This window comes from Octopus bimaculoides, chromosome 14 (genome assembly GCF_001194135.2).
Source record: "Octopus bimaculoides isolate UCB-OBI-ISO-001 chromosome 14, ASM119413v2, whole genome shotgun sequence".
In the NCBI taxonomy this organism is placed as follows: domain Eukaryota; kingdom Metazoa; phylum Mollusca; class Cephalopoda; order Octopoda; family Octopodidae; genus Octopus; species Octopus bimaculoides.
The window spans coordinates 37976108-37991103 of NC_068994.1; the positions used below are offsets into that span (position 1 = coordinate 37976108).

General features: G+C 34.9%; 1 protein-coding gene across 1 annotated transcript in view; it reads right to left on the reverse strand.

The window, feature by feature from the left end:
* LOC106883187 (protocadherin beta-13) overlaps positions 1 to 14996 on the reverse strand; it is an 88643-nt gene that overhangs the window by 15992 nt on the left and 57655 nt on the right. The window contains exon 2 of the mRNA XM_014934107.2: positions 8170 to 10599. Coding sequence (XP_014789593.1) covers positions 8170 to 10500 — 2331 coding nt within the window. The 5' untranslated portion in view covers positions 10501 to 10599. The remainder of the gene's footprint in view (positions 1 to 8169; positions 10600 to 14996) is intronic.

The following is a 14996-nucleotide window of genomic DNA, read 5'->3' on the forward strand; positions in this document are numbered from 1 at the left end:
AATGTAGATTCATCCTTTAATTTGGAGGTTTCCAGAAAAGATTTCTAATGCTGATTCTTCATATTTTGCTAGTAGTTTACAGGCATAAATTTGTGAAGATATGAAAGTAATACTTGTATATGATGTGTGGTGATTTTATGGAAAGAAGTTCCATAAAGCTCATCAATTTAGTTAAAAATGAAGAAGACAAGTTGTTAAAATATATAAGAGAATTTTGTAAGAGAGTTCTCTTATATATTTTAACAACTTGTCTTCTCCATTTTTAACTAAATTGATGATGGCTGTGTGGTAAGAAGCTTGCTTCCCAACTAAATGGCTCTAGGTTCAGTCCAACTGTGTAGCACCTTGGGCAAGTGTCTTCTACTATAGCCTCAGGCTGACCAAAGCTTTGTTAGTGGATTTGGTAAGCAGAAACTGAATGAAGCTCTTTGTATATATATCATTGGATTGTCAGTAGTATCTCAGCTTGTTACTTTATATATATATAGAAATCGTCATGGCACCTGTACCCAGCATTGCCTTCCTGGCACTTGTGCCGATGGCATGTGTAAAGACATTCGAGCCAGATCGTTGCCAGTGCCGCTGGACTGGCTCCTGTGCAGGTGGCATGTAAAATACACCATTTTGAGCATGGCCATTGCCAGTACCACCTGACTGGCCTTCGTGCTGGTGGCACGTAAAAGCACCCACTACACTCTCGGAGTGGTTGGCGTTAGGAATGGTATCCAACTGTAGAAACTCTGTAGATAATCTAGAACTCGACTGAGTATAGAAAGCTCCGAGTGACCCGTCCTTGTTTTTTCCTGTCCTTTTTTGTATTGTCTAACTGTTCAGATGTTTTGCTGTTGCCCGTTATGCTTTTGTTCCATTTTTTTTTTCCTTTTTTTATATATATGTATGTATATATGTTGGATTTCTGAACAATTATTTCCATTTGCCAATCCACAACAGTGGATCTAACAGCCATGAGGCTGTGAAGTGAAATTCTGCACCTCACAGAGATACTTTAGGAAAGAAGCCTTGTCGTATAGGAGAAAAAAAATAACACCCAATATCAACACTGAAGGCAGGGAGAGTAATGAGTAATACTGTAGTTGTTGGTTTATGTTTAAGGTAGAGGAGTTTATGAGATTTGTAACGATTCATAAAATCTCATTGATCATAGGAAGAAATATGTTTGTTTGTAAGTAGAGTAAATAGCTCTCTATTTTTTTTCTTTCATTTTTACAATCAATTTTCTAGCTTCACACGAAGTGAAATATCTTGAAACTAAAAGAGTTTATGTGAAGTTAGACATCAGTTGTTTTACAGTTAGAATGTTAGAATTTATGCATTTCTTTTATCGCTAGACATGTAAGAAGTATCATGGGATTTGCTTGCAGACACACAAACTCTGCCTATAGAAGGAGACTTTAAATACATCCATGAACCGTAATACTATGTAGTTCTCTCTTGATGCAGGGCATTAATTCAACTGTGGCTATTAGATACCTTTGATAGACATACTATCTATCTATCTATTTATTTATTTATTTATTTATTTATTTATTTATTTGTTTGGTTGGTTGTTTATTTTTTCTTTTATTTGTTTATTTATTTATGCCTATCTGGTAATGACTCTAAACTTAAAAAGTACACATTTCTGTTGTTGGTATTCACAAATAGACAATAAATAATAATGATGATAATAATAAAAATAATAATAATAATAATAATAATGATAATGATAATGATAATAATAATAATAACAATAATCATAACAATAATAATAATAATGATAATAATAATAATAATAACAATAATAATAACAATCCTAACAACAACAATAATAATAATAATAATAATAATAATATAATAATAATAATAATAATAATGGTGATGATGATGATGATGATGACGATGACAACTATGATTTTGATGATGAGGACCAATTCTATGAAGTGCAGAATTGACAACACTGCCGATAGTGACAAATGCAGAATGTGTTGTGAGAGGGGTGAAATGGTATGGCACATCATTAGTGAATGCCCGAAATTGGCACAATGTGAATATAAATGACGTCATGACAATGTGGCAAGAATTATCTATTGGGAGCTCTGTGGCAATTACGACTTACAAAGAGCAAAGATGTAGTATGAGCAAACCCCAGAAGGAGTCACCGAAAATGAGGATTGTAAGATACTGTGAGATGTAATGATCCAGTGTGATCACCTGACCAGACATTGTTGTGGTGAAAAAAAAAAAGGAAGAACATATATGATAATCAACATTGCATGCCCCAGTAACAACAGGATCAATGTGAAAGAGGGAGTAAAAATAAACAGCTATGACAATTTAAAGTGGGAAATATGAAGGTTGTGGTCAATGAAGAGAGTAGACGTGATAACAATAGTAATTGGGACACTTGGAAGTATCAGCGTTCAACTACCAACGTGGCTGAAAAAGATCGGAGCAAGTGTGAAGGTAGAACACCGACAAAAATCAGCATTGCTTGGAACTGCAAGAATTCCTTGCAGGGTTCTTGCAGGATGACCAGTAAACAAGTGTCACCATAGTCTGCTGGCTGTGGACAGCTGACACTTTCCATCACACCCAGCAAAATAAGCTGTGAGATTTCATATAATAATAATAATAATAATAATAATGATAATAATAAGAAGAAGAAGAACAACAACAACAACAACGTAATCATTGGAACTTTGGAGACAGTACCAAATGGTGCTCTTAAACATTATGACCAAATACCAGGAAACCCTCATGGCATCAGAACTAAGACATTTTTCTAATGGGTACTGCCCATGTCCTTAGAAAAATACTGTCAACTTGCAAACACCTGATTCTCTGAAAACCCTATGAAAACTAAAATGACCTTTTGAGTGGGATGGGCTACTCCATGTGAAGAAAATTCTAACTGGGCCCCACTTGTGAGGTCATGTACTGTTTATCTTGATATGAGATCACCATGTCACCCACATATGGTTATGATGCATGTGTTTAGTGTACCCTTATCAGAAGGGTAGTCATGATGGGTATACTGGGCTTTGTGTATTTTACCCCAGTGTCACTTTGATGGCATGCACTGGTCTCTCACTCAATAATAATAATAATAATAATAATAATAATAATGATAATGATAATAATAATAATAATAATAACAATAATAATGATAATGATAATAATAATAATAATAATAATAACAACAATAATAGAGATAGTAATTGTGCCAATATTAATGCTACTAATTGTTGTAGTTGTAATGATAATGACGGTGGTGTTGATGGTAGTGGTAATTGTTATAATAACAGTGAAAATATGTCAGGTCCCTTTCAGTGCTATTGATTGTTACACAGTCAGGTAACCCTACTAAGCACTTGCCTGGTAGGAAGAGTAGCCATGGAATGAAAAATCAGTTGTTAATTGTTAATCTAATTTTATCAGAAACTGCAAGAGAAGACACACAAACCTGAGCATGGCGTGGATTGACTATCATAAAGCATACGATATGATATCACACTCCTGGATAACAAGAACCATGGAAATGTATGGAGTAGCGGAAAGCATGAGAAGCCTTATATGGAATAGTATGAAATTTTGTAGAACTGAATCATCAGCAGGGAATTAGGTAACAAGAGAGGTGAAAATCAAGAGAGGAAGCTTCCAGGGAGACAGTGCGTCCCCCACTGATCTTTGTGTTCAGATGATCCTCTTGAGTGAAATAGTATTGAAGACAAAGTTGGGGTATGATCTGAAAGAAGTAAGGGAAAACTGTTCCACTTGCAATTTATGGATGACTTGAAGCCCTTCACAAAATGTGAGGCAGAACTGGACAGCGTAGTCTAGTCTGTGTGGATTTTCTCAAATGATAACAAAATGGAGTTTGGACTCTCAAAATGTGCTACAATGGTGATGAGACAAGAAAAGCTTGTCAGGACAGAATGCATATATATGCCAAATGGTGATGAAGGCTATTGAACCTGAATTCAGTTATAAATACCTGGGAATACTTGAGGCAGATGGAATTAAACACAACGATATGGAAGAAAAGACAAAGAAAGAGTACCCATGGTGAGTGAGAAAAATATTGACTTCAAAGCTGAATGCCAGATATGTAATTTCGGCAATAAACTCTCACACAATCACAGAAGTTTGGTATGGCACTGGAATCATGAAGTGGATAGAAAAGTAAAAGAAGATGGACAGGAAAACAAGCAAGATCCTAACGATGCATGGAGCTCATCATCCACATTCACACACTGATCGTCTGTACATGAAGAGAGCAAAAGGACACCTATGAGTGTGGAAGACTGTGTACATATTGAGCTCAGGAGCATAATGAGATACCTATCTCAAAGTAAGGAAACTTGCTAGTGTCAGTTAGCAATGAGGGAGTACTGAAAGCAGAGAACAAAGGGAAAACAAAGGAAGAAATACAGAAAGGACATGAAGAAATATTACACAATAAAGGGACTACACAATCAATTTCCTGTAGCCACAAATGAAGTTGCTGGAAAACAGGTAAAACTGGCTGAAGAAAAGAACACTAAAAAAGAGACTGACAGCACTGGACTTGAAGTGTAAGACCAAGCTTTGATCAAGAATTGGAGGGTCAACCTTAGAAATGAGCAAGTGTCTCTGCTGTACCTCATTTGTAATAGAGTGAACAAAATCATTGCCCATATCATGAATGAATGCCCTAGACTTGCCCAAAACTACAAGTTGTGGTTACATGATGAGGTAGTGAAAGTGCTACACTAGAAACTGTGTGAAAAGTGGGGGATAGAGAGAGGCAAAACGTGGTATGAGCACAAACCGCAGGGAGTGGCAGAGTCAAAGACTTGCAAAATCCTCTGGGATTCCCCAATCCAAACAGATCAGATGCCAGAGCATAACAGACCAGATCTGGTGGTGGTCAAATGTCCCTTTGACCTACGAATGGACAAGAAGGAAGATAAAATAATAGATAAATACAACCATCGTAAGTACAAAATAGCCTGACGATAGAAAAGGAAGAAGGTGAAAATAGTTGGTTCCTTGGGGACAGTATCAGAGGGTATCAAGAGGAATATAAAGGAAATCAGATTAGAGTGTCTAGCAGAACTGTTACAAAAGGTTTGCCTCCTTGGCACGGCCAGAATAATGAGGAGAATACTAGATAGTTGAAAAGAACAAATAGCATGGTACCATAGGCTGCAGGCAGCAAGCCCACTACACATGCAAGACTCTGGGAGTTCCAAAAAAAACCTGAGATAAAAAGAAATAATAATAATAATAATAATGGTTTCATATTTTAGCACATGGCCAGCAAGTTCATGGTGGGGGGTATTTGACTCAACTCCGAAAGGATGAAAGGCAAAGCCAACCTCAGTGGAATTTGAACCCAGAACATAAGGACAGACAAAATGCTGCTGCCAGTTTGCCACCTTAGTAGTAGTAATAATAAGGATAATAGTAATAATAATAATAATAATAATAATAATGATAACGATAATAGTCGTTGTTGTTGTTGTTGTTATTTAATACATTTTATTTTGTCTTGTTCACAATGTCTCCTTTCACTTTGAGTCATTATTAGTTCCTTCTAAACATCAGATTATGACAGCATTTAATTGCAAACTCATCAGCCAAAACATTAAACAGTTCAGTATGGCAACCGAGCCAAAACAGATTGTACTGGGGCAGCATGAATTAGAAATTGAGACATTTAGAAAACTATTGTTTCGCAGATTTATCCAAATGACACCAGAAATAATAAATTTGGAACTGAAACATGGTAATGTTAGGGGAGTGTCAGGTGCAATGGCATCGACAACAACAACAACTTACAAGTTTCTGGTCCACAATTTTAATATTTCATTCATCAAATCTTATTTAAATATATATGTTTATGTATAGATGCATGCAGCTTTGTTTCATCATGTGCCAAATTCTTATCAGGCAGCTTCAGAAGGAATACCTAGTTAGAAATTACACTTTATATCTTGCAATCTCGTCACACATTTGTAATACTAACAATATGTCTCAAGGAAAATACATTGGAAGTGCATTCTGCATACTAAATATGAATACAATAGAGCTTCACATATTGAAAATATTTAACTGTCTCTTTTAACATCAGACAAGTTTGAGGTGAACAAATCACACAACATTTAATTAAATGTAATATTACTAATTAATCTAATAAAGAATTTGACCAGGTTATTTTTCAACAGTCACATTTTGAGCCATTATATTTCAAAGTTATAGAAAATAACTTTCCATCAAAAGCTATAAAAACCAACTTGGAGGTCTCTACTGTTTTATTCATAAGCTTCAATTTACAATTTTACAGTATTAATGTATATTTTTTATCCATATAAGCAATTTGGTCCTAAAACCGACAAACTAATATTTGTGTTGAAATTTTTTATGAATTTTGTTGCTAATGTATCGGCTTAAACATTGATTTGTAGCAGTATGACTATAAGTGCTTGGAATGGTAAAAGATTGATAGCTCGAATTTTGTCTGTAAAAGAAAGTGTATTTGTCAAACTGTTGATTTGGTATCATGAGATATGGGTGTTAAATGTTCAAGTCCTATAAAGCTGCCTAAGTAGAAGCTGAAATTTAACTAGCAGGTGTGTAGATATATAATGAGAATCAAATAAAAGAACTTTGTATAAGTTCTTATTTTGTGATAACTGGTAAGAAATGGAAAATGCAAGCAGAGCAAAACTAATTTTTTCAAAAATCATTCTGAAAGTTAGTATATGAAAGCGTTAAAAACATATTTCAAGAAAACCCTTGAAAGATTTGGAGAATAAGTAGTAAAACTTTCGAGTTAGGTTGTAATGCATTTAGCCCCTCTTATATTGCTATTATCACTTTCTCTCCACAGTTCATCACTATCATTTTGTTGCTACCATCACACAGTTGCTCCATTCTCAGAGCTATCCAGGTTCTTTTTCTGTCATTATACTGCTACTTCCCTATACACCTGGGTCATAATGGTCTAATCATGGATGTGACAGTGTCTCTAGTGCTGGTACTATGAGAAATTGCACCCAGCTTACTCTGAAAAGTGGTTGATATTGGGAAGGGCACCCAATCGTAAACAAAGCCAAAAATGAAAAAAATGTGCAATCTGCTGATTGGATACCCAGTAAGAAATAATTTGGTCTGTGATGACACTCCAACTGGCACTGGCATGGAAAGTAAATGTAAAATGACAGTTTTGGATTTTGACGCGAGATTAGTAATTTTAGGGGAAGGTTATTAAGTGATTTCATCAACACTGCTCAACTGGTACTTCTTTTATCAACCCCCGGAAGGATGAACAGCAAAGTTGACAATGGTGGCATTTAATGTCAGAATGTAAAGAGCCAGAATAAATGCCATTCAATATTTTTGTCTGATATACCAACGAATCTGCAAGCTTGATACATTTATGATAACGACGTTTGTCAATCCATGAAATGAACAGAGAAAGCAGAAAGCACAGTGCAATTTAAAGCTAAAATCAAAAGCATACATGCAAACAGGTGAGGTACTTTGATGCTGAAAAGTTATTTCAAACAACACCTTAGCTCTAAATTCTCACACCAATCTGGAAGCAATATCAAAAATTCTAGAAGTTGCAGAAATTCAAGAAGATATAACATGTAACAAAAGAAGAAATAGAAAAACAATATAAAGAGTGGAAAAATATTTTCACCAATGTATAGCAATGAGTGTTCTAGGCATGGCTGGCGTGATTAAGAAGCTCACTTTGGAACCATCTGGTTTTTAGTTCAGTCCAGCTTGCATGACGTCTTGGACAGGTGTCTTCTACCACAGTCCTGAGCCAACCAATGCCTTGAATGTGAATTTGGTAGATGGCAACCCTGTGGAAGCTCAGTGTGTGTGTGTGAGAATGTGTGTGTGTGTGTGTGTGAGAAAGAGAGAGTGTTTGTGTGTGTGTGTTTGTCACCTGACCACTGCCACAAGACAACCCCACTTCAAAGTGGTGTTGGTTGTTTATGCCCCCATAATCTTTGTAGTTTGGCAAAAGCGACTGATAAGATTAAAGACCAGAGTTAAAAAGCACATAAGTACTAAGGTCAATTTGTTTGACTAAAACCTTTCAGTATAACTGCTGCCCAATGACTGAAACAAACAAAAGATAAAGGATAGAAAAGTTAATTAATGACTTACTCTGCCTTCTTTTAGAGTATGGTAATGTATTCCTGGATCACTCCAGTTATGATCTGACTGAAATCCAGGTAGAGACTGCCTTCTGCACATAACAGGCATTGTAACTGGTGTATCCGAGTGAGGTAGTTGTTTATGGAAATATTCTATATGTTTGTTTGTATGGGGGTATTTCCTTGGTGAGCTCATCACTGTACTGTAATGAATGTTCCTTTGATCATTCCTTTTCACTATGCACAATGTTATTGAGATGACAAGAACAAGAGATACTATCACAGCTGCCACAATAATTATAATAAATAGATTTATATTAATGCTATTGTCTGGTATTTTTGATGCTGCTGTAAATGTTGTTAATGTTTTATTGCTAACAGTTAGTTTCAATTTCAGTGTAGTTGTTGCTGATAAAACTGGTTTGCCTTTGTCTTTGACTGCTAATTTTAGATCATATGATCCAGCATCATTTTGGTTAACTGTGTGAGCAAAAGACAAAACTCCTGTATATGGGTTAACTTTAAATAACTTTTTAGCATTGCCTCCAAGTATTTCATACTTAAGGAAAGCATTTACATGGCTGTCTCTGTCAGAAGCTCTTAGAGTGGTGATTTCCTTGCTACTGCCTGGATAATAGTTGAACTCCACATTGAACAGATTTCTACTGGGGAAGGTAAAATAGGGAGCATTATCATTTACATCAACAATTTCAACAGTGATATTTGCTGTGCTTGTCAGTGAAGGAGTTCCATTGTCTTTTGCTAAAACTTTGAATCGATAAATGTCACACTGTTCTCTGTCTAGTGATTGGGTGGTTGATATAAATCCAAAATTAGAAATATGGAAAGGAAAGTTTCTATTTGTTTCACTTTTAAGAGAATAACTAACTTCTCCGCCAGGCCCTGAATCAGGATCACTAACATTAACAAAGCCAATAGGAAAGCCTTTCTCTCCATTTTCATATGTTATAAATGTAAATGAACTCTTGGTAAACTGTGGTGGTACATCATTAACATCTACGATATGAACAGAAAATTTCTTTTCTGCAGATAAAGGGGGAGATCCTTTATCTTGACATGTAATCTTAAAACTCATACTTGTTGTTGACTCCCTGTCAACTTCCTTTTTCAGTTTTAATGTGTATCTGTTTTCGTCTACATCTTTTAAATAAAAATAATCATGTTTTACACCACAATGAACATCACCATTTTTCCCCTTATCATTATCACTAATTTTTACATATGCAAGGAAGCTATCCACCGGTATATTTTCTGAAATCGTTAATGTATTGTTTGATTGAGTAATAAAGTTAACTTCAATATGAGGTGCATTGTTCTCTTGATTAGTCACAAATACCCAAACTATTGCATCCGAACTCAAAGCAGGGCTACCTCCATCAGTGGCCTCAATATAAAGCTGGTAGCTTTTTTGTTTCATTTTAGAAATTTGTGTATTGAGGAAGATTTCTCCAGACTCTTCATTTAATTTAAAATGTGATACAGCAGCTTTTAATGTTTTTGAGCTGAACCGATATGAAATTTTACTATTCATACCAGAATCAGCATCTGTTGCAGAAACAGCTGCTATTGGCATGTTACTTCGCACTGTGTTTCCTATGGAAAAATTGTACTTTTTCTGCATGAAGACAGGAGGATTATCGTTGAAATCTAAAACATCAATTTTGATTTTTAAGATACTTTCTTCTTCTGAAGATCTACTACCTTTGGCAATGACTTGGATCATATGTGTATTTTTAGTTTCCCGATCAAGTTGTTCATCTAACACTATTTTTAGTTGAGATGTTCCATCCACTTTCTTAGAAATATCTAAGGAAAATGGTGCATCATCACCTTTATTTATTTCATACTTGATTTCAGAGTTTTGTATGCTTATATCTTTATCCATAGCATTGATGATAGGTTTTTTCATACCTTTACCATCAGCTTCAGAAAAATGAAGGTTCACTTCAGACTTTGGAAATATGGGTTTATTGTCATCAATATCATTTATAATTATCTTAATTTCTCTGACATATTTTACAGTGCCATCACTTTTTATTGTAACATCAAGTGTTCTGTAACATTCTGCATTGTAAGAACAAAGAGCTTCTGCATCTAGTTTTTGAAGTGTATATACTTTTCCACTCTTGGTGACACGGAATAAATTTTTGCTTTTTCCCTGAAGCATTTCAAAAACTATATTAGATTTGTCTTGCTGGGGAAGACTGTCTGCAATATCCCCTACAAATGTTCCTGGAGGTTCTTCTTCATTTACATAGTAGCTTTCCATACAATTTGATTGTCTTAGGAGAAACAAGAATATACAAACTTGTAACCACATGTCCTCATTTACAAATTTTAAACAGAACAAATTAGTGAAGTTGGTTCTGTTGTTGTAATACAGCTTTTTAATATTATACCCAAGCTGAAGGGAAACAATCTGAAAAACACAAGCAGAAAAAAAGAGACATTAAAAATAGATACAACAAAAGGGTTTGGTTCAAGATTAGAAGCTACTATTGTCAAGATACAAGAGAGTCTAATGCTCAGCATAATGTAATATATACATACATACGAACAAGCACACATACAAATAAATATAGATACAAAGATAGGTGCATGGCCCAGTGGATAGAATGTCAGGTTCACAATCATGGGGTAGTGAGTTCAGTTCCTGGACTGAGCTGTGTGTTGTGTTCTTGAGCAAAACACTTTATTTCACATTGCTGCAGTTCACTCAGCTGTAGAAATTAGTTATGATGTCACTGGTGCCAAGCTGTACTGGCCTTTGCTTTTCCCTTGGGTAACACTGGTGCCGTGGTGAGGAGAGGCTAGTACGCATGGAAAACTGCTGGTCTTCCATAAACAACCTTGCTCAGATGTCTGTCTTAGAAGGTAACTTTCTAGGTGCAATACCATGATGGTCATACATGACCGAAGGGGGTCTTTACCCCTTTTTACACAGATAATTAGATTGACAAATGGACTGATAGACAGACATACAAGACAGAGAGATAAATATAAAGCATAATAGATAAAGCAACTATGGATATGAAAACAGGGAAAATCCTTGGTTCATCAGAAATTACTAAAATATATTTTGGGGAATTGGTCATGCCTGAATAGTTAATCATGTTGTACACAAGATATCATACACAACTTATACAAGGATAAAGGAGATGCCTTTGAGAAGTAATTATAGAAGTATCAAATTTTTGGACTAGCTCATGAAAGTAACAGAAAGAATTATAGCTTCTCTTGTGAGTTATTTGGTAACCCCACTGACGTTGGTGTGCCATGAAATAAGTGCCCAAAATACTTTGTAAACTGGTTGGGGTTAGAAAGGGCACCCAGCCAATACTGATGCAGACCATACCAAAATAGACATTGGAGCTCAGCGCAGTTCTTTCACTCATTAGTTTCTGTCAAACCATCCAATATATGCAAGAATGAAAGATGGATATTAAAATGATAATGACGATGATGATGATGATATATATATAATACAAATAATAAATGAGTATATGCATATATACGTACATGTATGTACATACCTACATCTACATGTATATATAGATGCATATCTGGGTACAGGATGTTGCAAAAAAAAAAACGTGGACAAAATGATAAACAGAGAACAGAAAACACACAGGCCACATAGAGAACATTTTCTTCATCAGCTGCCACCATTCTAAAACTAAGCATTTCAAAGATATATATATATATATATATATATATATATATATATATATATATATATATGTAAAATATGTTATTAATCTCTGCCAAGGTACTGAGTACTCTATTTTTTCAACAGTTAGCATTAAACAGGTATACAAATTCACACAGATAATGAGAGAGAGTGAGAGAGATAGACAGATAGACAGAGACAGACAAATAGATAGAGACAGAGAGAGACAGACAGGCAGACAGACATACTACTGACCACCTGATCATCACCACAGAACTTATTATTGTCATTGTATTGTGCTTATGTTAGCTTAAATTTTCTTGATTGAGCATCAAGTCAACAAAAGAGTGTATGTGTCCACTCAGCCTCCATGAAATAACAACCATATCTCTCCTATAAATCACACCAGGCTGTCTTAAAAGTGGAAGGATATATTGGACAGTATCATCCGTCATACATAGAAAATCATAGACTGGTTATGAGTGGAGTGCCTTTGATCAGATTGAGTTACGAATGACCAAGGCTGACCTGGGTGACAGTTAACAGTAACATCATTTGACCCTGTGTAGTCACTAAAAGTTGAATGCAAAACAGTAACTCATTTGTTGATAATTTGTTGATAATTTATTTTCAAATGCAGAAATGCCATTAGAACGACAGAAATATTGGGTGAATTACCCTAACAAAGTGGAATAGTTTGTCAACAAACAGCCATGGGACTCATCTCCACATCTCTTGAAAACTCCAGCCAAGTACTTTACCATTAAACTAAACTGCCCACTGACAAATTAATCCACAAATCTTTACACTATAAAGCTGAAAATATAACTATGTGTATATAAGTATAAACAAACTAACCTTTGGTTTTTATAAGCATTGAAATGTGTACTGTAAGATACAATTAAAATAATAATTTATTTTCAAACAAAGAAATGTCATTAGAACACAGAAATATTGAGTAAATTACCCACACCTCTTTGTAGATTAATTTGTCAGTGGGCAGTTTAGGTTGATAGCAAAGCACTTGGCTGGAGTCTTCAAGAGATGTGCTTTTGAGTCTCATGGCTGTTTGTTGACAATTTTTTCCGCATTTACAGTTCTAATGGCATTTCTACATTTGAAAACAAATTATCATCTTATATGTATCTTACATTACATATTTCAATGCTTTTTATATTCATGTACATGTGTGTATTTGTGTTTTCATGTGTGTGTCTGTGTGTGTTTTTTATAATTTTTAGTCAGGTGGAAAGGCAGTGTCCAAGAGCCTTTAGAGAGCCTCTGAGACTGAGAGGGGGAAGGGAGAGATGGATGGAGAGAAGAAGGTATCAGCAAATCAATAAGCATACCTACTGAAGGTATCCAAGGTGAAAGATGATGATATTAAACCAGGCATGAATTAACCCATTTATTACCATATTTCAGTTGAAATACACTGCCTTTATTGCAATTAATTTTGAAAATAATAATTAAGAATTTAGCAAAAAAAAAAGCTTTGTTTTTATTAAGCTGGTGCTTGGAACATAAATTAGCATATAATTTTGATGGAAAATTTTAATTTAGGACACTTTAAAACAAAAAATTTATCGTAGGACAAGAGGCAGTCTTATGTGGGCTGGTTACAAAGCCGTTAATCTCTATCATCCAAGTAGACCATTTAGGGATTTCAAACTCAAAATGCAGAAAGGTAGGACAAATACCCCAAGTCATCTGGTCCCATGTTATAGTCCATTGACCTCAACAGGATTTGAACTCAAAGTGCAGAATGTCAGAACAAATACTGAAGCATTTTTTTTATTCAATGCTCTAAAAACTCTACCAATTAATGTGTGTGTCTGTGTGTATGTGTGTGTGTAAGTGTATGTGTGTGTGTAAGTGTATGTGTGTGTGTTAATATTTTATTTAATTTATTTGATATCATTTGATACCATTATTGTCAGGACCATTTTGAATCATTATTTGAAAGAATTCTGTCTTTTGTAACTTCCTGTTTCATTGAAACAGAATAGTTGATCTAAAATCATTTCTAACCACTTACTTACTTGATGATACTTTAGATGTCAGAACGGTTTGGTTTGAATTTCTCATGTGGTTTGGAAGGAACTTTTGAAAGGCGAAATGGTTACTTTGATGACAGAGAATTGAATTAAATAAATTGTCTCCATAGACTTCATCTTGTTGGCAGATCAATCATTTTGTGACTGAAGTATGAGCTTTGTATTGTCTTTAGAGTTACAGTGAAAATGTTTCACTTCATTTTGAAGTACAATTTGGCATATTATTATTATTACTATTATTATTATTATTATTATTATTATTAATATTATCGTCATTATCATTATTATTATTATTATTATTATCGTTATTATTATTATTATTATCATTATTAAGATGGCAAGCTGGCAGAATCATTAGCACACCAGGCAAAATGTTTAGTAGCATTTCATCTGTCCTTATATTTTGAGTTCAAATTCCACCGGGCTCAACTTTGCTTTCATTCTTTTGAGGTCAATAAAATAAGTACCAGTCAAGTACCAGAGTTGACGTAATCGACGTACCCCCTCCTCCGAAATTGCTGGCCTTGTGCCAAAATTTGAAATTATTATTATTATTATCATTATTTTTATTATTAAGCTGGCAAAAGTGTTAGCATGCCAGGTGAAGTGTCTAGCAGCATTTCATGTCTTAACGTCTTGAGTTCAAATTCTGCCAAGGTCCACTTAGCCTTGCATCCTTTTGAGATCAATAAAATACATATCAGTTGAACATTAAGGGCCGATGTAAATGACTCGCACTCTTCCCCAAAATTACTAGAGTTGTGCCAAAACTTGAAACCATTGTTATTGTTGTTGTTGTTGTTGTTGTTAGGAGGGGGAGGAGGGGGAGGAGTAAGTTGGCAGAGTTGTTAGCATGCTGGGTGAAGTATTCTGCCAAGGTCGACTTTGCCATCCTTTCGGGTCAATGAAATAAGTACCTGTCAAGCACTGGGGTCGATGTAATCAACTAGTCCCCTCACCCAAAATTTCAGGCCTGGTGCCTTTAGTAGAAAGGATTGTTGTTGTTGTTGTTGTTGTTGTTGTTGTTGTTGTTGTTGTTGTTGTTGTTGTTGTTGTTGTTGTTGTTGTTGTTGTTGTTGTTGTTGTTGT